The sequence below is a fragment of the Fopius arisanus genome, unplaced genomic scaffold (assembly GCF_000806365.1).
Source record: "Fopius arisanus strain USDA-PBARC FA_bdor unplaced genomic scaffold, ASM80636v1 scaffold00076, whole genome shotgun sequence".
Classification (NCBI taxonomy): domain Eukaryota; kingdom Metazoa; phylum Arthropoda; class Insecta; order Hymenoptera; family Braconidae; genus Fopius; species Fopius arisanus.
Window position 1 is genome coordinate 250349 of NW_011887815.1, and position 22553 is coordinate 272901.

The following is a 22553-nucleotide window of genomic DNA, read 5'->3' on the forward strand; positions in this document are numbered from 1 at the left end:
GTAATGAAATTCGGTGTGAAGACCCAGTTTCAGCAGTCTATTAGATCCGTCAGTTCCGTAGTCGTTCAGGGAATTAAGTTTCCACCGGGATAAAGCTGTCTCTTTCCCTCGTTATTCAACGGTTTATAATCACTTTCCCACGTCATTTGTATTCGCAGTAACCGGTGTATGCCGTCTAATCCGCGAATTTTCGCTGACTACATCGGCCGACAATCACCACTCGTCAGTTACCGCGAAACAGAATATTATCTGAGTAGTGAAATTTTTAGAAATCATCGATAAGCGCTTTTCAGATGACACCTGAAACACACGCGCGGGCGTTGAATTTCCATACAATTACAGGAACTCCATTACGCGCCTATTTTATGCATTAGCCGTTTAATTTGCTAGATGTTGACCTTTTAAAAACATTCAAATTAACAACTGACCAATATTTTTCGGTTCACACTACTGATATCGTCATTTACTCGACTTACTCGTCATTTGGAATAGATCTTTAGATTTTAATTGACAAGTAGATTTTCGGAGCGCATCGCAGGGGTTGAGCGTTGATTGACTCTCACGGGGCTTATTACGATTTTGTTTCGTTTTCACAATTTTCCTTTTTGCATATAATATGCTTTCTCTATTCACTTTCATAACGAGCCCCAGTGTGTAGGTCAAGTGCTTTTTCTACCCCAACGTGAAAGCGCAATTAAGTTCTTTCCCACGTGCGAGAGCAGGAAATATTTGTATCAATTAGAGCCGGTGTGAAATATCACGGGCGGTATGATGTTTTAAAATACTGAAATTAAAAAAAATACTTCTCAGGAGTAATTACCTGAGCTTCCGTGTTTGTGCGGACTGCACTGCTTTATTTTTTCAAAAATTGTTGCCGTGGAGAACGAAACAATTCAAAATCCAGAAAAATTCAAAATCCAAAAAATATCCGGAATTATTAAGATAAAATGGACAACATCTGACCTCAGAGAACTACATCCGTTAGTTTCGTGTGATAATTATTTAAACATATTCATTGAGAAGAGATAAGCCACATGAGCATGCGCGCGAGGTCCTTACATCGCCGACGAGGAGTACGAGGATATCACCTCGTCGAGACAATTGCCCTCCTCAGTACTCGGTTGTATCCACGACCGGTCAGACTCATTAATCCATAATTAATTTCTTTTTAATAAAAATAATCAATCAAACCGCCAACATTTCCCGTGGAACCACGTGTTGCAGAATAACTTATTATGAAGAAATTATCAGGAAGCAATCGAAAATCCCAATTCGATTAATTTTTTTACTCAAACCCATGATCTCGCAATCATCGATTCACCTTCAAATGTATCGATTGAATCAACGAAATCCACTTGAATAATTGAATTGATAAATCAAGTATTTCATTGATTGTATGACACGGATTTCATGAACCAAAATGAAATATTGCATTTTTTAATTAGCCGCGAAGATTGAGGGGAAAATTAGAAAGACTGTGGGTTAGATAGTCCAGTAGAATCGTCCGGAGATAGATTAGCTAATGAATTCAGCTAATGGTGTTATTGACGAGTGCAGGGTGTAACGAAAGTAAGTGGTGGGGTTGTCTCAGTGAGAAAGCTTTGGCTCTTAACAGACTGTCCACAACCGGGAAGCCGCAGTTGGAGACGCGTTGGCCTTCGACATCGTGGTCATTCTCACCGGGACTATCAGCCGGTCATCGAACCGCTCTGAATCCTCTAAAATCCCCCAATCCAGCCCTCCAAAAAATGTAAAAACAATCCAACGTGAAAGAATTCATTAATTTCCTGTTTTTCATTCGTCAATTATCCCAATTGTCATTATCACCTACACAGTTTACTCTGCCATTAATTTCGCTGTTGTGTGCACAGCCAATCGGTTAATCAATCGGTCAAACCAGCGATCAATTAATTCATCGTGTGTGATTTTCATTGACAATATGAATCGCGTGAGATCACTGGGAATGTTTTTTGTTATTGCACTTTGTTGGGTGGCGGGTGGTGTTGAGGCTGGAAGCTGTCGCGAATCGAGTCTCTGCTGCTCTGGCAAGGATTCCGCGTGTGTCGTGCAAAAAGTTTCGATAAATTCAGCGTCACAGGGACTCACGGATAAGCCATGTTACTGTGATCATGCGTGTCTGAAGTTGGGAGACTGCTGCAGTGATTTCAAAGAGGCTTGTGGGGGTAAGTCGACTTTTTACATGAGTCCGCTGAGAGGAAACTTTAGGTGCTAATCCTCCAACAGCCTTTCCATCTTCTTTCCCATCAATTAATCGCACCGTCACATTTTTTTTATCACTATTTCAAGTTAATTTCCATTGACTATCGATTATATACTGCAAAATTCAATTAGCGCCATCACCAATGAAAGCCAAATAATTAAAGAATAATTATTCCATGGATGTTGTTTTACTCCCTCGAATAATTCAGAGCATGCCTAAATAATGTGAATGAATTGAAAATATCGAAATTAATGTTCGCCGAATGTATCGACTATTTATCGAATATTTCATCTTTAATCCACAAATGATATCACGATAATTAGAATACAAACGTACTGATTATTGTGGCTCTCGGAATTGTGATCGTAACGTCAAAATTATCGGTTGGCATCGATTTCCACTCGTTGAATATGATCAGAACTCTCACCACAATCACCAAGCATCTGTTATTCATAATTCTATGCGGGGGATTATTAATTACCACTAAAATATTTTACATAGTTTGACATTTGTCCTCGATTTGACCATTTCGTAATCAGCCATAGACCACTGACCACTCAAACAACCCTAAATCGTTTGAAATACCTCAGCCAAATGCTAATAAATTAATCCCCATCAATAACCGGCAAACTGCCCGAAGAATCCGCAAAAAGCCTTTCACGATATGGGATAATAACGAGTCTGGCATTTCGCGGGCGATGAAGAGAGTAACATCATCCCCTAAAACATTCTTCGTCCTAGTTTTTCACCCCGGATGCCTCGATGAAGACAGGACATGGCAGAGGGTTCGACAAAAAGACAAAATGGAAGAGAAAAGTATGAAAAAACAAAATGGTGTCAAAACACAAGCGCTCCTACCCCCAGGTTGACATTTAAAAGCTCAACATGGGGTTATGCAGCCACTATACACAAAGCAATACAGTCAAAATGGGGGTGTAAAGGATAGGGGATCAAACGCAAGGGCAAACAATGGCTCTCGTCGAAATTGCGGGAGTCTGCGTTCGTCGGTTTTGAAGAAACCAAGTCTGAAAAAAAAAAGAGAGAGAGCACGGGGAGGCCGGAATAAAGCCACGGCGAGGAGAAATAAAACGGAGAAATGAATAAGACGAGGAAAAAAAGCATTGAAAATGAGGGGAAAAAGAATGCCAAGCATAAAAGGTGCATCGAAACGATTCTTTAGCTGTTTTTGGTTTTTTTTTTTTCGGATGGGAATGAAAAAGGAGGAGATAGTGGCACGGGTTTCTTTGCACGCGAGTCTCGACGTGGGTGTATTATATGTTTCTTATGAGCCTCCGAGGTGCCTTCATTCGGACGCCTAAAAAATATCCTCTTTTTTACGGTTTTAATGCACTCGGGGGGATTTTTTGAGGATTAATCTTTACAGGGAGAATATCACTTTGTTCTGGGGGTTTTGCTGAGTTTTTTGGATGAGTAAGTTGAAATTATCTGGAGAATTAGGAACGCGCAATATTTATACACGACGAAGGTCTACACTGGAATCAACAATTTTTTGGGATAACTCCATTGGAAATTTCATGTAAAGTGGGGAAGTCCTTATTAATTAGCTTTGGAATGGTCATTTGGTCGTCTTTGAAATGCGAATTATAAAGGTCCATTTTCTTGGATTTTCGAGATTTCCAAATTTTTTATAGTGTAATGATTGATTAAATTCGCAAATAATGAATGCCTCAATTTCTAATGAAGTCCAACGACCCCATCGGTCGCCACCCGCGCCTGGGCACGACCGGAAGTGCCGCATCATCCTCTAATTTGCATTGAAATAAGTGTTTATCGGTCCATGACAAACCCATTAGATAAATCATACAAGCGATCTCAACGGGCTTGAAGAATCGAATCACCGGACCATCTCCAAATCCAAGACTTTGTCCACTAATCCCCGGCCCCCGGGAGGTGAACAGAAGGCGGCGCGGGCGAATCGGCAGAAATCAAACAGAGGCACCAAGAGGAAAGAAGCAACAAATCCTGAGGGGGAGCAATGCAGTCATTAAAGAATAAAAATGAAAGAAACGAACGAGAGATAGATAAGGTGTGGCCCTGAGGTTTCGGGTGAAGTTGGACTCCCCGTCGTCTCCGAGATTAGCATAACCGGCCCTACGGGTCCTCAAAAACGTCCCCAGCTCTCTCATCCCAGGTAGGACAATGTTCCCGCAGTTTCTTTTGGCTAACGAGTGACCAGAGATAACATTTTTTTTTTCGCTCAATTCTATTCTCTCTGCTCTTAACTTTTTCTTTATTTTTCTCGCCGTCATCGTAAAGTTTTAGGAGTAGTGGAGAGAAATTCTTTAGAGGAGCTCTTGTGCTGGCAGTAGAAAAAGCCGCGTGAAGTGCCAACGCCATTTTTTTATTCGTATTGGTAGTAATTTTCAGATGAATTTCTAGGGATTATAATTTAATTTTAATTAAAAAATAATTTAATATATTTTAATTAGAAATCAATTGTTTTTAAATTTCCCATTTATTTCGCGAATTCATGAATATCGAGATTTAACTTTGAATAGAATAATAAAAATTTCGTGGATTAAAAATGAATTTATTGAAAATCTCCAGAAGAATTTCTCTGTGAAAAGAAATACTTCAGACAAATTGCAGAGTAGTGAAGTAGGGGAGTAGATGAATGGTTTTTTTTTAAGGAGAAACGGAAAATAGATGAAGAAATCCAAATGGGGAATTTCGTCGGTTTGCTTTGATCTTTATATGGCATTTAAAATGTATGACGTATTCAGGTGTAAAAGGGAAAAATGAATAAATTTGCATTGAGTAGCTAGGGTGAAGACAAAGGGGAAAATTACATTTTTCATGTATGGAATAATGTTTTTTTCACTTCGAAGAGAAATGAGATATTGAGAATATTAATTATGGGAAATTCCTGAATAGTGAGGGCGGTACTTATCCTGGATTGTCTGACAAGTTCTAATAAAAATTGAGAAGGAAATGCGTCTCCTGTAGTTTTGGTAGGTGTAATTGAATTATTTCACGGTAGGTTTATAGTTAATGGGTCGGTTAAATGTGGATTCATGGGAGATTGCGTCCCACGGGGTTCAAACCCACCATTAATTATTGTGTCTTACCTGGAGTACTCCTCTGTAATACCACCGACTCTCTATTCTCTTCTCATGCTTGCTACTGAATTTTCGGAGTGGCGTCTCATTCCATTAACTCTGAGTGACACTCGATTAGCTTCATAATTAATTTGTGGATGACCGTCAGTTGGATTTTCCTCCGTACGGTTTCACCTGCCACAATATCAGTGAGATTGAATATCTTCCCATCAATTATAATTCAATTAACCACCTCAAAGTTTGCACCAATTCTCTTCCCCAAAACAATTACTGCGCCGAGAAGAAAAACCGATAAAAATTACCAAGAGCTAACAACAGAGAACGTAAAAATTACGTTTCGAATTGTAAATAAATAATTGAAGTCGGAGTTGGAATGGAAATGGTACGAACGATAGATTCCCTAAGAATAAGCTAATTACGGCATTTTTCCCCGATAAAATGACGTGACAGTTTCTCACTTTTTTCAGTAACAGTAAATTTAAGAAATCACTTGACTGTCGATTTATCTTCATTCATTCCCATAAAACTGCCGAATTTTATTTGGCTATATTATAATTAGCTTCGGGATGAATTCAGAAATCAGTTCAGTTCAGAAATCAGTTAACACTGTAATTATTTAGATAGATATGATTTTCGCATTATTACACAGCTATGGGCCCTTTTATCTGATATTTTTCGTAATTTTGTGATTATTTTACTCCGGGGGAAGATTAATCATTAATAGTAAGAGGCTAATTACCCAAAATCTGCCGTGTAACGGAACCCCTCGCTCATTACCACCGTTAATAAAGTTTCCCCAGCAGCTAACAGAGGATAACTTTGATACATGAAATTCATCCCCTACTCATCCCATTTCCCATGAACCCTTCATCCCCGCACTGTCCCGAACATCAATAGTGTTTTTCCCCTCACACATACTTATTAATAATCCTCCGGGCTGTACTCCTTTCTCAGTTACTTTAATTTCCCAAGTTGTTGGTAAAAAGTTTCCCCGGGATTTAACCCATAACTCATTGTCCCCTTATTCCACCCCCTTCACCCTTTGTTTTCTCGAGCGTTTGATATTCTTAACTTCCCCAACGCAGATAAATTATATTCCACAGTTACAAAGTGATGGCCTCGCTAATTATTAGTTTTGTAATTAAAGTACATGAAATATTGCCTTGTCAAGAAGTTTTTAATCGAAAACGCGGGACTCGTGATGATAATTTGACACGAATGATAAATCAGAAGGGGAATGCGGCATAATTCAATTGACCATACGACGAAAGTTTTTCTCTTTCAAAAATGATAAATTATACGGAAAATTACATTCAATTGGGAATTCAATTTTTTAGTTATCGCTCGCTATTTCCATCTGGCACTGGATCATCAAGTGCAGCCCATCAAAATAATTCATAAAAGTCGTAAAACCCCAGTGAAATTTATCTAGCGATTCGTCGTGCACTTCTGTCATGCATGGGGCTGTTCCCATAAAGAATTGACGGCATTTAAAATTAACAAAGTGCAGTGGATGTCGCGTAGAAGTGAGAATTACGATGGAGAATCCGCCTGGGTATCAAAAATGTCGCCTGGATGAAAATAAAGTGTCTGAAAGCGTAATGCGCATTTTCCTTCACTCGAGTGCACGTTAAAGTCGTGAAGACATGGCTGGAGTGTGTCGATTATTCTCAAAGTTCCCCGTTTATTACCACTTTGAATTTATTTCCTTTATGTTCCTTTTCATCCCGTGTTTATCGAGGTGATATCTGAATTCTTTCACCTTTTACCCTCCAAACGTAATCAATTGGAGATTATTTTCGGGAATATATCAATCCTTCAAGAACTTCTTTCCCATCGACGACAGGATGTTTATCGATACTTCGTAACTCGTTGTTACTACCGATACCCCGAATTTTTGTGATTCACCAATCCCTTAATGCGGATATTACGACTGGCAGGAAACGTCGGAATGTTTCGGGGAGAGACTTCCGGCGAATAGTGGAATTCGGAGAAGTTGGAAGTGTGGGCAAATCGATCCGAGTTTATATACTGGGGATTGCCACTTTATGACTAGATAGCGATATCCACCCCTCCCCAATATTTTTTCCTCATTCATGAGGCTATTATCGATAATTATTTTAAAATATTGCATTTTCGTTAATTAAATCACTTGTCAACATTAAAACCTTTGACTTGATTAAGTCGCTTCGCCAAACATATGATTCGAGTGGCTCTCAAAAATCGCGATAACTCAATTTACCAACTCCTCGTCCCTCAATGTCTTATTCAGGGTATTTCCGATTATACGCAAAATTTCCACTTTAATAATTGCACAATTACGTGACTAAATAAATCGGAAGGGGGAAGCTGGTTGGTTATTCAAATTGAACGAATAAATATTGAAATATTTCGTGTATTGTCCCTCATTTCCCTCCGCTGGATTGGAGTAATTAAAAAAGGTAATTACCGAAACAATTGTCGGGTATAAATGGAAATTTGGATATCGAATTGTTCGGCTGATTAGATGTTTATTGCGTCAACTCGCTCCAACGGATCTAATGGGAATTATCCCTCAGTCCTATTTAACTTGTTTTGGTGTGAGGCGATATATGTATTTAGGAACCGCAGATAGAGGATTAATTATTCCACCCAGGAGGAATTATATTGTCTCAGTCTATTCGGATTCAAACTTGCGTGATTATTGCCGCGGCATTCCTCTCTGATTCGGATATTAAATCCATTGACTACTATCACGAGGGCTTATCACTCGTTGACAGATCATCTCACGCTTCACGCTCTGAGTGACATCTGATGATAACGATCTCGCGTTTGTCCACCCAATAATCGTCAAATAATCGTCAAATAATCGTCAAATTCCTCATTATAATTCCTGATTGCAATTAAAAATTCAATTTTCACTTTCTTCACCTCGTGATTTTTATCGAAATCTCTTCTCCGTGTAATTCTGATTAATCCTAAACGTATCAGTCCTATCCAATGTACCATCATGAATAGATAAACCAAAATTCAGAGGATTCAATTGTCTGTCAATTTACCCAATTACCCAACTTTACCAGTGCAGCAACGAACCCGGATAATTGAATTATGGTAGGATCCAAGTGCTCTGTCAGCGACTATATCATCGAATTATATTCGGATATTAATCTGAGATGCAGCTCACGATACTAGATAATTTTATATCAGACTTAAGATTTGCTGAATAGCGGGGATCAGGTCCTCTTATCCAGAAATCCACTCTATCCCGTCTCAAGTTTTCTTGAATTTCTTTAAATTTTCTTAAACTTGGCCAGATAAATTCAAGAGAGAACGCAGCCGACTGATTTTTCCCACTGAAACATTCCACTTTGAGCCTTCAATTGAATATTATCCCATAAATGAACCGCCCACTCTATTTCTCAGTGAGAATTCCAGAAAATCCACATATCTCATCATTCCTTTGCTCTTTTCATTTGACAGTGTCATCTCGGCGATGCGTGAAAGACCGGCTTTCACAGGAGAATGTACATCACGTACGCAGCGATGGGACCGATTCTTGGGCCGTACGACGCATCAATTAATCCTGTCATTAGGGCGTACCGTAACCATTTTCATCTGGTTGTACTCTGGGTGAATATGCCGACTAGACGTGCACAGCTGGTTAATTAACGATTCCACAACGTGGCCTTTTTCTCACGCCTTTCGTCCACTTGGGTCATTGACTCCATTTCCTCAACCAGTTACTTCATAATTTCTTTTTTTTTTTAGAAATTCTCCAGACTAGTCTCCTCAGAGTCTAGTCCATTCCAATCGTTGCCTGATAACATCGTGATATTTAAATCCGTGAAAATTAATTTCCCAGCGATACGTCATCCTCGCATACAATCGATTTCAATCGAACTCTCATATACCTTTCCGACATCCAACTATATTGATTACGAATTATGCGCAAGATATGAAAACTTTCTATTGAACTCTCCCCTCGGGGATGCATGGATGCTGCGGCATTGAGACGGGGGTTGAGGAAAATTCTAGGAGTTGAGAGACACCATCGTCTCGGAGAAACTCGTTTAGAATTCACTTCCGCAGAGTTCGGTCTTTGTTAGTTGCACGGAGCGACAAACTGAAGTACCAGGAAATTAACCCTGAGATTGTCAAAATTTTTTTTTTAAACCAGAGGAGAAACGAGATTTTTTAGGAAGCAATGATTTATTTGGAAATAGTAAGCCGAAATTATCATTCCTTCTTTCGCGATTCTCCGACTAAAATGATGAACCCGTAGAAACAACAATTATCCGGAAAGGGGAGAGCTCATTTCCATTCACAGCATCCCGGATCCAAATGAATTTAAATATCCGCCTAGGAAATCATAATGCGTAGTTACGATTATTATTCCACTTGGATTTCATCGGTTTTTGCTGTGGACCGGGTTAAGAAGTAGCCGAGTTCTGTATCCTTGGGGTTGTGAATGTGCAGGGTACATTATACTTGGTAATCTCATCTAAGCTCCGGGGTTAATGCCACTGTTAGCATATTTGAGAAGCCACCTCAGTAATCCCATGGTCTATCCACTTGGTTGCCTCGCCACTTTGCCATATCTTCGGATACGAAGGATCCACCTCATCTCCGAGGACAACCCATTCTCCACCTGTACTGGATCTCAATGGGCCAACCTCTATCCCATGACTCTCTTGTCTCTTCGTCTCTTCGTTTCTTCGTCTCTTCGTCTCTTCGTTTCTTCGTCTCTTCATCTCTTCGTCTCCTCGTTTCCTCGTCTCGTCGTCTCGTCGTCTCCTCGTCTCCACGTCTTCACGTCTCCTCGTGCCCCATTGCAACTCCCTTTACAAATGGACTGCGATAGAATTCGCTAGTCCGAAATGAAGGCAACGTCTATGTGATAATCCCTCGTGGGAATAAGAAATGTTTCAATTTCGTCGAGCCATTGGCAACGGGATAAACTTTAATCATATTGCAATTTTTTTTCGCCCCCCCAAAAAAAATCCAGACGGAGAGTCCGGGATTTTACTCTGCATAATATGCATTTTCTGGAGAATTACCTTATTGTATTCAAAAAGAAATAAGCTTCGTTTGTAATTTTATCATAATAGTGTGAAAGCCGTCGTAATAACTCTTCTCTCGTAAAAATCAGTCGTAACAATGGATGAAGTACGTTTGGTCTACAATGTCCAGAGGTGGATAAAGCCGGGAAATGAGAGGTACAGAGACGTCCCCAGGGTGAGATAAGACTGAGTGCGTGCGCGATGTGGAGGCGTCGAGATAAACCGTCGTCTAGACGTTTATTCCACCGAGTTATTTTCTAGGAGAAGAGATGTGAAAAGTTAGCCTGGAGTTCATCTCCAGTAATGCCAACACACGAGACAAGAATTTCTTTTTAAAAAAAGTGAATTATGAAAAGCATTGAGCAGCGCATTTTCAATTCCAAACGAAATAACAGCAATTCAAATGTTAATTAGTTAAATACACCAAATGGGAAAGTTCACCGGGAGGCAAGGGCGAGGTGAAAAGCATTTCCCTGAATTCCGTATTCTTCCAGTGGGGGGAAAATCGAGGTGAACCACTGAATTAAATCCCTTTGAGATGAGCAAGTGAATGTAGAAGGATTGCCATCCTTTGGATCAAAGTTCAAAAATCAGTGAATGTGTGTGGCGCACCAGCGAAAATTCAGTGAAAATCGAGGTGATGTTTACTGGAGCACCTGACGCCCTGGAAGTTGAGGAATGGCCTGAGGGTCCAGGCTCAGTACTTGGACACATTCAGACTCTCCTGCCCATTTTTAACTCCCTTTGACCCTTTGTTTGCTTTGGAATTTGAGTCACGTACAGATCCTTTGGCTCCAACGCGAAATTCACCTCGCACGAGCCACATTCAACCTCAAATAACCCCACCACATGTTTTACCCCCTCGTTTTATCGTATCTCCGGTTGTTACTGGGAATTTTAACGCGAGATTATGATGAATTAAAGTTTAGGAGTTGAAAGCTAACAATCCAGAATGCCCTCGGTTTTTTTTTATTAATTAATTAAATGGAGAGGAAACAAGGATTTATTTCGTTCTCACTTGAAATATTTATTTATTTAAATTGAATTGGGTGGCATCAGTGCGGCTCGGCACATGGGATTGCGATGAAGTCAGGGGTGCAGGGGGTGATCGGCGACCTGGAGACAGTCAAATCCATTAGTGGTGGAAGACGTACAGCGAAATCCCTGGCACAACTTCCTCAGGGCAATCTCTACGTCTTTAATAGACACTCGAGCCTTTCCCGTTTTCTCAGCCATTTTTCGTGCGTCCTCCAAGGTCTTCTCGATAACATCCTCCAAAAGGGTTGACAATACAGACTGCGCCTCCGTCGATAGGGTGTGTCTGCGTTCTTCGGGTGATGGAGATTGGAAAATGGAAAAATTCAGTGAAATCTTCACTATTTTTTTATCTGGAAAAATCAGTGGTTTTTCGCGGAAAAGCTTATCAAGCGATTTGACCGTAATTGCTTGTTATCAGGAGTTTTTCAATTCCTGATAAAAACATTGAATAGATAAAATGAAATGGAGGATAATCGGGTGGGGTCAAGCGTTTCGATAAAATCCAATCAATTTCTCAATATTTTTTTCTGTGAAATGGTGAAATTTTTCATTTTTTGTTGATTGATTTGACAAAAAAATAATAGATTTCCCTGCACAACCTATATTTCACGCGCGGAATTATTTTTATATTTTTATATTTCTGTTGACTATAGTTACTTTTCGGATTTTTACTCTTGCGAGACGATTTCTTCAAGCCACGGTGATGTCTTCCACCCTCAGATTTCCCCGACATAGCGTCTTGGGATATCTCAATGTCCTGTGCAAATTTGAACTAGCAATTGCATCCGAAACGTTTCAATGCACGCGAAATAGATTGGGTGTCAAAGACCTGCGTGTTACCGTGTTTACCATCAAACATTGGATGGCGAATAAAAAATAAATGAAGCACGAGTGAGGGCAGACAAAATAAGACCAGAAAATCGATTCTCACGTGTGTCAGACCTTTGAACATCTTATTCCACAACAGATAGAGAAAAAATGAAATAACACAGAAATAAGAGTAGAAAAAACACTGAAGATTGTGGAGAACCCCAAAAAATTAATGGAAAAGTGTTATCGTTGTTTGCTGCATTATTTTTTAATGTAAAATCCATGAAGGTTGATGGGATTCTCGGGTAGTTCCGGCACGTTTAGACCTCCAAGGCGTTATCTTTCAAGACTTCCAATACAATTACTCCTTTAATATCCTTCGATGGAGGATATAGAAAGTATAATCGTCCTCACCGCTTACGCCAACATCAGCCTCGATTACCCCCGTCCCTTCATCTATTCTGACATTTTTCATTCTCATTTTTCCTCTCCGGTGGCCCATTGTCCTGCATTCTCCCCCGAGACATTAATCTTCTTCTCACACATTTGTTTTCTTCCCAATCTAATTTTAAAACCGTAGATATCCAATAGATACTCTGATATTTGGTTAATTGAATCGATTCTCTCAGAAAAAATATTTAAAAATCATATTATGATTCGATAACGCATATAATTACTACCGATTTTTTTTACATTGCTTATGTTTTCGGAGATATATATTTCTGGCGAATTGTAATTGGGAGTCTATCCATTTAGTAGTTGTTAAATATTTAATTGATTTATTTATGTTTAAAGTGGGAAGAATTAATGAAATAAATGGAGCAATAGGTGTCCATTTCACCTGAGACTTCTTTACTTTTTATTTCCTCCATGATCAGCTATAAATTAACTGGGGTCGACTTGACTAATTCACCTGATAGATCCTTTTGGAAATAGTTTTTCCTTCTTCCCTCAATAAATCGTGGGTCGAACGACTCCCTTGACGGGATCCCCGTGGATTCCCTCTCCTGTTTTTTCCCCAGTTTTTCTCAACCCGTAAGATAATTCGTTTCGACATTTTGTTTCGTTCAGAATTCTATTTCCCCAATGGCAGTGTAGCTTGATGAACAAACTTGCAAATTACCGACGCTAAACTCGAATGGATTAAGCCACTGCATTCATACCATCTCCAGCTCCGAGGAAATTAAATTAGAATTGTTATACATATGTAACCGGACGGCATTCACTGGTGCATGAATAAGAAAATGTTCGACATCCCCATGAAATTGTTGAATATTCCATAACGAATGAATATTCTGTTCCCCAATTGCGACCAGTTCAAGTAAAAAATAAATCATCAAGAAGCTCTCGAAAATATTTAAACAATTCGTTAAAAATACCACAGTAATTCTCTTCCATCGGGTAAAGATACTGAGGATATATAAGAATGAGAAATAATAACAGAAAAGGAAATAAGTGTATCCACTCGAGTTAGTCTGTAAAGTTTTGGTGAAGCTCTCGCGGATTATTGAATCATACCGTTATTTTTCACTGGCTAATTCTTTTCCCTCCATTTTTATTTTCCAGTTTTAGACTGCATTGTCTCAGGATGGGGTCAATGGTCAGCTTGCGACAGCGATTGTGGTCCTGGTGCTCAGTCTCGTTCGAGAATTGTCGAGCGAGAACCGGAAAATGGAGGGAAGCATTGCCCCCAGCTGGTGCAACATCGCGGATGTCAAGGAGTTAAATGCCACAAGCGAAATCCAAAAAGTGCACTCAAAGGTGAATCATCCGATTATTATTTCATAAATCAATTTAATATCTAGGTGGAATATCAATATCACCGCAATTTATGGGAAAATAGAGAAATACTCATTAATAATCATTCATAATGATTAATAATCATGAATAATCATGAATAATCATTGAGAATAATTAATAATCAATGGCACCTCAACTTAAATGGACCATTCGCACGCACAAACGCAATCTCCCAGGATTAGGGTTTCTCTAATTGATGAAATCCCCTCAATAGCCACTAGCTCAATATTGCGGTCTTTGATCGACTCAAGATAATTTTGCATCATCCTCGAAACCAGCGAGATAGCCATCCGTACAGTATCCAACACGTACGCAAAATCCTGTTGATACGGCTATTCAGGGATTTCTAGGGCTGCTGTGGCCATAGAGAAGCCGGGAATCACTACCCGAGATAGGATCGGAAACTCTCACAAGTGGATTGTGAATGCACCTCTCAAGGAGCTAAATGTATTCAATGGAATTTCCACGGAGTATCATTTTTTTATGTTCTCGTTGAAAGAGTTATTCATGGAAAAAGCGAAGTCGTCTAAACAGTCTATGAATAAAATTTCAAAATTCCTGGAAAAATTGATAAAAATTTATAGTGAATAATATTAATAGAATTTTAGGAGAGAATTAAGTGGAGTAATCAATTGTCTTATTCGCAGAAGTGGCGCTACTTCTGCCAGCAGAGCTGAGTGAGATGCGTCACATTAATGACAGTAATGACATCAGAACGAATCTACGATTGCGTTACAAAGACAATTCTGCGTATGACGCCTCCAAAGAGTGAGTATTACATCACGAACATTCGATTACATCATCTGGCACTTATTGTATGTCACCTCAAGCCCATATAAGAGCCGTCAATTGTGAAAGACTCATTTGTCGAAGACTTGGAGGATAATCTTTCCCAGGGATTTCCCAAACTAATCAATTATTAATTGAGTACTGAAGAGGCAGAGCATTTCTCAATTTGTCCTCTATTTTTTCAAACGAGAATTTTTTCAATTTTTTCAAAAAGTCAAAACGTCAAAAAGAGAAATATTGAGTATAAAATTCCGGAACAAATAACGCAGTCCGTACAATCCGTGAACATTTAATCGTTGGGAAAAAAATGACGGGATGACTTGCTGTGAAACAGATTGAGTCATTGGAGCGGTGGAAAATTTAGAAAAAATATATAATGGAATTGACGTGACAGTTTGTAGAATTTCTGTTGGAATCACAATGTTTATGGTGGGTTTCTGGTAATTTTATTGGGTATTTCTCTCTGTACCCCGGCGTAAGTGGAGATTAAGCTGTGATTAATTTGAGGATATAACTCCGTGAGCCACATCAAGTCGTAATAAATGGTGAAATACAGCCCCAGTGAAGGAGACAGCGCATGTCTCGACATTAAGTAACGTGTTACGTAGTCTCATGAGGACAACACCCGCAACATAACTGTGCATAACTCCATTCCTTGTCTGTAATAAAGGCTAACGAGACCTGTGGCACTGTCGAGATAAATAATGAAGCCTCATACACTGTCCCCAACACATACGGCTGTGAAAAAGGCTTTGGGTTGAATAATACAGGGTAAGACTGCAGTACTTGAGAACATAGGAGAGAAAGTTAGCTGTGGAATGCTTGACGATCAGAGTAAAGTGGAAGAGATGATACAGGATGTAGATGTATCCTTCAACGTTCCACTCCAGGTTTTACCGAGGGGATGGGAAGATTGAGGACTGAAAAGATGCACCGGGGAATGAAATAAATGGCCGGTGTACGTGCACCTTGAGTGCAGAGATCATTCACAATGTGGCGAGCTTTTATTTTGGGTTCTCCAATCCCATCATTCCTTCAACTCAATTATTTATTTATTCCTGACGAAATCGTCATCAAATCAACACCCCGAATACTCCCCAGTCTCAATCCAATCTCTTCTGGTTTGCATTACAAATTCTTGCCGCACTCATCCAGAAAAAAATCCTCAAACTTAGAGTCTTCTTGAGGTAGACAGACTGAACTCGGTGCCAGGTGGAGGCTGTGGAGAGGGGTAAGAGTGCTGAGAACTTTGTCAAGAGAAAAGAAAAGTTGGTGAAGAGTCAGGGCAGGTATAAAATTATAAACACAAAGTTGAAATGTTTTGAGAAGTTAAAGAGCCTCAGTTATTCCAACTTGACTGGGACGGGATAAAATAGTGGAGGAGACGTTGGCATCCGCTGGGAAAAAAAAATTTCAAGAGACTGGAGAAAAATGAAACGAAATTGAGGATGATGAAATTGACGTTTATTACGAGTTTGAGAGGGTGAAGAGGAGACTGAGGAGGGATATTGGGGAGATATGGCAATGTTGATAAAATTGAAACGTGAATAATGCACCGGAGTTTGTGTACATGTTGAGTCACTGGGACGGGGTGGAGGGATGGGGGTTCTTGGTATCGGGTTATGGAAACCCCAGGGGTTGAGAGTCCAAGGGAACTCCATGCAGATGCATCTTACGCGAGAGATGAGATTCCCGGTGCAACAAACCGATAAGATCGAAAGATGAAATGAGGTTTTATCATACATTCCGCTTCGATGTCGTTGACACTGCATTGTTACATGGAGATAAATATTCAGTAAATGTTACCGAACAATTCGTATAATCCGAGAGAAGAAATCGTTTTCCCGTAATGTATTATAAATGAAAGAAAGTAAAATACTTTCTCATGTGATATGATCGGAACAAGCGGAATCTCAGGGAATTGTCGAACAATTATGCCTGAAAAATACAAAAATGTAGTTTCCACGTTCTGTCCCATAAATTTGTTAATCATTGGGACAAATGACGGATTTTTTTTCTCCGTGGAGGACAGACAATCCGTGTATTGCAAACAATTTAATTGAATTTGTCGAGTTTTTAGGATGGTGAAAGGCTCTTGAATGCCAAAATAAATGGAAACATGAAAAATTCGGCAGGATGCTTTTAGAAATTGATTCCACTCGATGATAAACTATCGCTAACAAACGTAACCCAATAAATTTGTTTACAATCCTCTTCACACGTCTGTTTGCCAGTCTCTTGAATGACTGTGCATACTCGTTGAATGTTAACCCAGTGATGTGCATTGACGATGTACATACATCGTCTACTCACGTATTTTCCTCCTCATTGTTGAGTAACCAGGCCTTGCACTAGGCTTCAGAGTGGCCCCCTTTTCAATGGCTTTCCCACTTCTTCCTTTGTACAGGTAAAATGTCTATTCTCTACCGTGCAGACGATTACTTCCGGCATCAAATGCACGTCTTCCGGATGACTAGTGGGTGCATCATGTGGAGAAAAGTGAGAGACACTTTGCGATCACGTCGAAGCATTTCGTCAGCACGTGGTCATTTTTCGGGCAATATATAAAAGAAAAATTATACCGAACTATACGATTACCACACGTCGAGGTAAATTCATCTGCAAATTTTTCTCTGCGCAGTTCGTCATTTTATTCGGTGTAAATTGATTGGATGGGGACGTGCGTTTGACGTCATTCATCTGCATACTTTTACAAACATGGGATCGTCAATCCGTCGATAAATTCTTGCTGACGCAGGGGCTGCAATTTTGTCTAGACTATTTTTTTGGCGGACAATCTAGTAAAGTGCTCGATTTGATGCGAAAACGTATTGCTTGTTCTCGAGTGGGGGTTGCCATCATTTTTCAGGTTTTTTCTGATAAACTTTCCGACGCGTGTGAAAAAATGAATGCAGAACAGTATTGAGGATGAAATACAGGCTGAATTGTTTTCCAGTGGAAAAAATTTCCCCGTCTAATAACTTCCCCGACTTTCCTTTGACTCTCTGACAGTTGTCAGAAAATTATTTATTATAATAATTGATTGTTTGTGGGATTTGGAGATTGATCCGAATCTTCAGTGCTCATGATAAGTCACGGTAGTCAAAAGATTTCCCGTCAAATCCGCCTAATTATTTTGAATCCGTGGATCAATCGTTCAATTAGTAAAAAAACACAAACCGAAGGGGTGAAATAAAGGTGTAGTTGTGAGTAAAAAGGGGATTGTTCGAGAATACTGGAGTGGTTGCTAAATAATATTGCGATCTGATTCAGCACATGGAGATTGGCAGTAGTACGAGAGTGGGATTGGTCGGGCATGCTTTCTAAATTCGTTGCCACCAGGATGTCCGCATTGGTGTAGCCCAGGTATCTAAATTGGATTATCGTTATCTACCGAGTCTCAATGTGTATTTACATCGCTGGTTGTTATCGATAATCGAACGTGAGGTTCTGAGAAGTGAATTCCATCGAAAAATACATTAGCGAGACAACGGGATCGATGGAAACGGTTGGGAAGGATAAAAACCAACGATCACCTTTTTGTCCTCTTTTATCGGTATTTTCATATTTTCCATTCTCATTTTTCTCGTTTTTCATCCAGCTTTCTCATCAGCTATGGCTTTATGAAATGGGAACTCCAATATCCGTCAGAAATACTCAAGAAGATGAGGAGAACATTTTTTATCTTACTCTTCTCTTTAATCAAAAGTGGGATTCGAAAGAAATTCAAGAGAGATTGTCTGGCCACTTTTCATAATACTCTTTCAGAATTTGTTGGGCAATTTGTGAAGGATCTTGCGGAAGGAGAGGAGCAAGATTGCTGTGTGATTTATTGAGATACACCTGTCGAATACAACAGCAGTGGAATTCTCGTTTTTTCGTTTCCGTTGGCTTTGAAAATCGATAGCCCTTGGTGCATACCATCCCCACGATTCCAATGATATACATGTTGAATGTACATATGGCCCTAGTGAATGAAACCGTCCACGGTACATAACTCAAGCATTTTCGATATTACATCCATCCCGGGAATGAAAAGTTGGTGAATATTAAAAAGTAGCGAAAGAAAACTTCCGACATGCATCCTGAAAATTAAAGTGTCTTTTTTTCCTCTATCATATTCTCCTCTCATCCTTTTTCAATATTAAATCCATTCTAAAATGAAATTCACTACCAATAGAGCTCTCAGCAATCTACGGAAAATTTTTCCTGTACTTGATGGGCATGAATAAACGCGTGAATCCTTTCCCATATGCGACTAAAATGAGAGTGGAAAAATCTTGAATAATCCATCATGCTCTTTAGATTTCGCTTTGCTAGGTCATTTCGTTGTCAGAATTTTTATTATTTTAATTTTAATCTGCAAAAAACTCACTTCCAGCCACTCATTTTCAAGAGTTGAACAATGGAAAATTTGACGAACACACGATTTCCCGCTTTGGCCGACACGTTTGCAATTTTATTTGGAATAAAAATTCATTTATACCTTTTCACCATGAGTTTCTCCGTTATATATCCGGTAACCTATATACCCTGGAGGTTTTCCTCAGTGCGAACGATAGCTGAGATATACTCGGCAGTATCTCTATTGGAATTACGATTGCACTCGGTTCATATCTAAGTTGGCGAACGCCCGAAAATAAACTTTTCGAAAGGCTGAGAAACTCGCGCCAGCGGCCCCCCGACCATTTTTCTTTGGCTCATAGTTTTCTCCTCTCTATTTTATCTTCATCCTAACTCCAGCTCTCTTGTGGACACGAAGCGATATACTATAACCCCGGTATGAAGCCCAGGAAAAACTCATCGAAGACGAAGGGCAAGAGGCCATCGTGTCGATGCTCCCCTCAATCCCACGAGACCATTTACTTCTCGATTGAAAAGTTTCATTCATCAGGCTTCAATTCACGGAAGATTCCCATCTCTCGTATTTGTTCTTTCAAGTCATTTGAATCGAGACGGAAGGAGAATATTTATTGAATTTCATGTTAATTCAAAAGAGATCCCACCAGCATAAATGGTGGCCTCTCGAAATTTTATTCAATAATAATATTGCCATTGGAAATATTTCAAAAAAAATATTATCTGTCAGAATATTAAATGTAAATATATTATGTAAATATTCCTTCGCGAAAATATTAGCCCGAAAAATGGTACACATCGAGATATTACGATATCATTATATTATATACCAAATATGAGAATTTATGTTTATAAATTTGTTTTATATATTTTTCGCTGTAATATTTTTCTGTCACAATATTTCGACGCAATATTTTCTTCAAATATTGTTGTAATATTTTGATAGGTAATCTCATAAATACTTCAATGAAATTCGTGACCCCGGAAAGGTACAATGAAGAAAAATCCACTGCCTGACCCGTATCTTCCGGCAATATCTCAAGAAGAATCTCTTCTGTTTCAGATACTGTGTGACATTCACCGTAACCAAGGCATCAAAAGCATGTGTCAAAGAATCCGGACTCTCAGAGCTATCAGAAGGTAAGAACAAGAACAATAAAATTGAAAGAGAACAGAAAGAAACTCCAGAGCAAGATAAAACTGTAGAATAGCGAAGATGGAACAGGACGTAGGAACACGAAATGCTGTTATCAAATGTTAGCTATCAGTCTCGTCATCGTTTTCCAGTTGAGATCTCCAACTCCCCATTGACATTACTTTCTTTTTTTTTTCTCATCCCCTTATCGTTTTTGTCGCCAATCGGAAAAATGAGGCGCTCCTTCAGGCAATCCATGACGAAAAAACAACGAACGTGATATGAAATGGAGGTGGACGTATGGCTTTGCGGATCGAATTAATCTAAATAAACGAGAGGAATTTGCATGCAGCTGAGTTACTGCGCTGGAGATCCGGCGTTACGAAATTGGCGGAAACTCGTCTGAATCTGGCTTGACTGACTGGAGGATATATGGCATCCTGTGAGCACTCCCATGCATATGCATGGGGTTCTAGCCTTCTCGTTTGTGATACCGAACTCAAGGAGTTCGTACTGAGCCATCAACCTCGTCAAATCGACTGTAAACCGTTCAGCTACTTGCTCAGCAATTTCGCACGACATGAGTGCGAGAAAAAAAATCGTAATCGTTGAAGGAAAAAAAATTGCTCTTCCAAAACTGCATTGATCTGATATTTGTGTTCTTAATTAATCTTTCGTTGGAGGAAGTTATCGTGTGGAAAACAATTTGCTCGAGTCAAAAAATTATATAAAATTATCGTCCAGTTGAGGATGTAGCTTTTGAACGGAGGGAATTTTTTTCTCTCAGTGTTCACGTCCAACTCTCCATCTTTGCTAATTACCGTCCAGAGCAGTCTGTTGCAAATAGCAGAGAAATCTGATGTTAAATGAGTGGATCGAAGCACAACTCTACTCCCATGGAGTTTCATGATGACTTGTTCTAATGAGATTTTTTTTTTCATTCCAGGCTCGAGGGTATGTGTGCGCTGTCAGACCCAGGCACTACGTCGTGTTCTCGATTGGCGATGTGAAGGTGACGGTGGTACCGAGGCAATGATTACCAGATGGAGCATACTTTCTACACCCCACTGTCACGGAAAATGGCTTCGTACTAAAAAAACTGGACCCGAGTGTGATGCCTCATTGTGTCAGCCCAAGCCGCATTTCATCTTCGTCTGAGCCCCATTACTTCTCTTTTCCGCCCATTTTTATTCAGCAGCAACATTATAACTACCGTGAGATGCAGGAGGTTAATTACTTTCTAAGGAGCATGCTAAAAAGCAGAACAAAGTGTCCACGTCTAATTCAAATTGCCTCTTCCCCGGTGCACAAGTTGATAAATCATTACAATGGCATTTTCATTAAATTCCTTCAGCGCACTCACAGAGAAAACTTCTTGACAAGATTAACTCGATGCAATAAAATATTCTATTGTCAATTTTTCCAATTGTCATATGATCATATGATGGTCAATTTTGCTTTAGCGCACTGATCTTGTCGAGTTGAAGTAATAAATGCTGTGGTGACGAGACAGTTTGGATGATTGATGATAGCAGGTATATTTGTAAGTTATTTTATAAATTGAGTCCACATATCAAAGAATGTATTTTTTAGCCAATAAGCAATAAAGTCATACGTGTGGTACCCATTGGAATCACTCATTTCTGTCTGTGACGTGGACTCCTTTCTTTGCTCGTTGAAGCGTTTTAGTTTTAATTGCCAACTTCCTGTAGAGATCCGTTGCGCGTAATGGTTTCCGTCGAGCTTAAAAGCCCCGACCGACATTTAACTTTGGTAGCGCGATTTTCAGGGAGTACAGTAATACGTCTTTATGCTGATGTTACCGGCAACCACAGCTTTGTATCAATAGTTGCGTCGGTCTTAATGGATTCCTTTGAGGTCTCTCGGTATTTCGAAAAAGACGTTTGAGCATTTCACTGGATGTAAGTGGAAAATGTCAAACAATGGGAAAATCCATTTGGCCAAAATTATTCGTTGTTTTCACATTTTTGAGAATGTTAAGGACCCACTATGTGTTTATTATAAATTATTCATTAAAAATGAATGATTTTCAGGGAGAAATCTCATGGAGGGAATGCAATCGCTCATTTCAACTAGAGTATCGCTTCCAACCGGAGGACTTGATGAATTTTTTAATAAATTACAAAAGCGCGAAGTATCGGAAATGAGTTGAGAGAAAAGTAAAAAATTGCTGTTACCGGCACCTGTGAATCCCCGGGAATTGTAATTCAGTTATTAACAAGAGCCGAACGTCATGGGCTTCCATTGTACTTTTTAACCTG

At 39.5% G+C, this 22553-nt stretch overlaps 2 protein-coding genes across 2 annotated transcripts; one reads left to right on the top strand and one right to left on the bottom strand.

The window, feature by feature from the left end:
- Nucleotides 1-1133: 1133 nt before the first annotated feature.
- LOC105269899 (somatomedin-B and thrombospondin type-1 domain-containing protein) lies at nt 1134-21887 on the top strand. Its single transcript, XM_011310494.1, has 5 exons — nt 1134-2183; nt 13755-13949; nt 14636-14756; nt 20200-20276; nt 21218-21887. Exons 1-5 carry the CDS (start codon nt 1940-1942, stop codon nt 21427-21429), a joined length of 849 nt encoding a protein of 282 aa, XP_011308796.1. The 5' UTR covers nt 1134-1939; the 3' UTR covers nt 21430-21887.
- Nucleotides 11357-12234, bottom strand: LOC105269898 (uncharacterized). The gene is made up of 2 exons (XM_011310493.1): nt 12036-12234; nt 11357-11668 (listed from the first exon to the last, which is right to left on the bottom strand). The coding sequence occupies exons 1-2, from the start codon at nt 12109-12111 to the stop codon at nt 11430-11432; spliced, it is 315 nt and encodes a 104-aa protein (XP_011308795.1). The 5' UTR covers nt 12112-12234; the 3' UTR covers nt 11357-11429.
- Nucleotides 21888-22553: the final 666 nt, after the last annotated feature.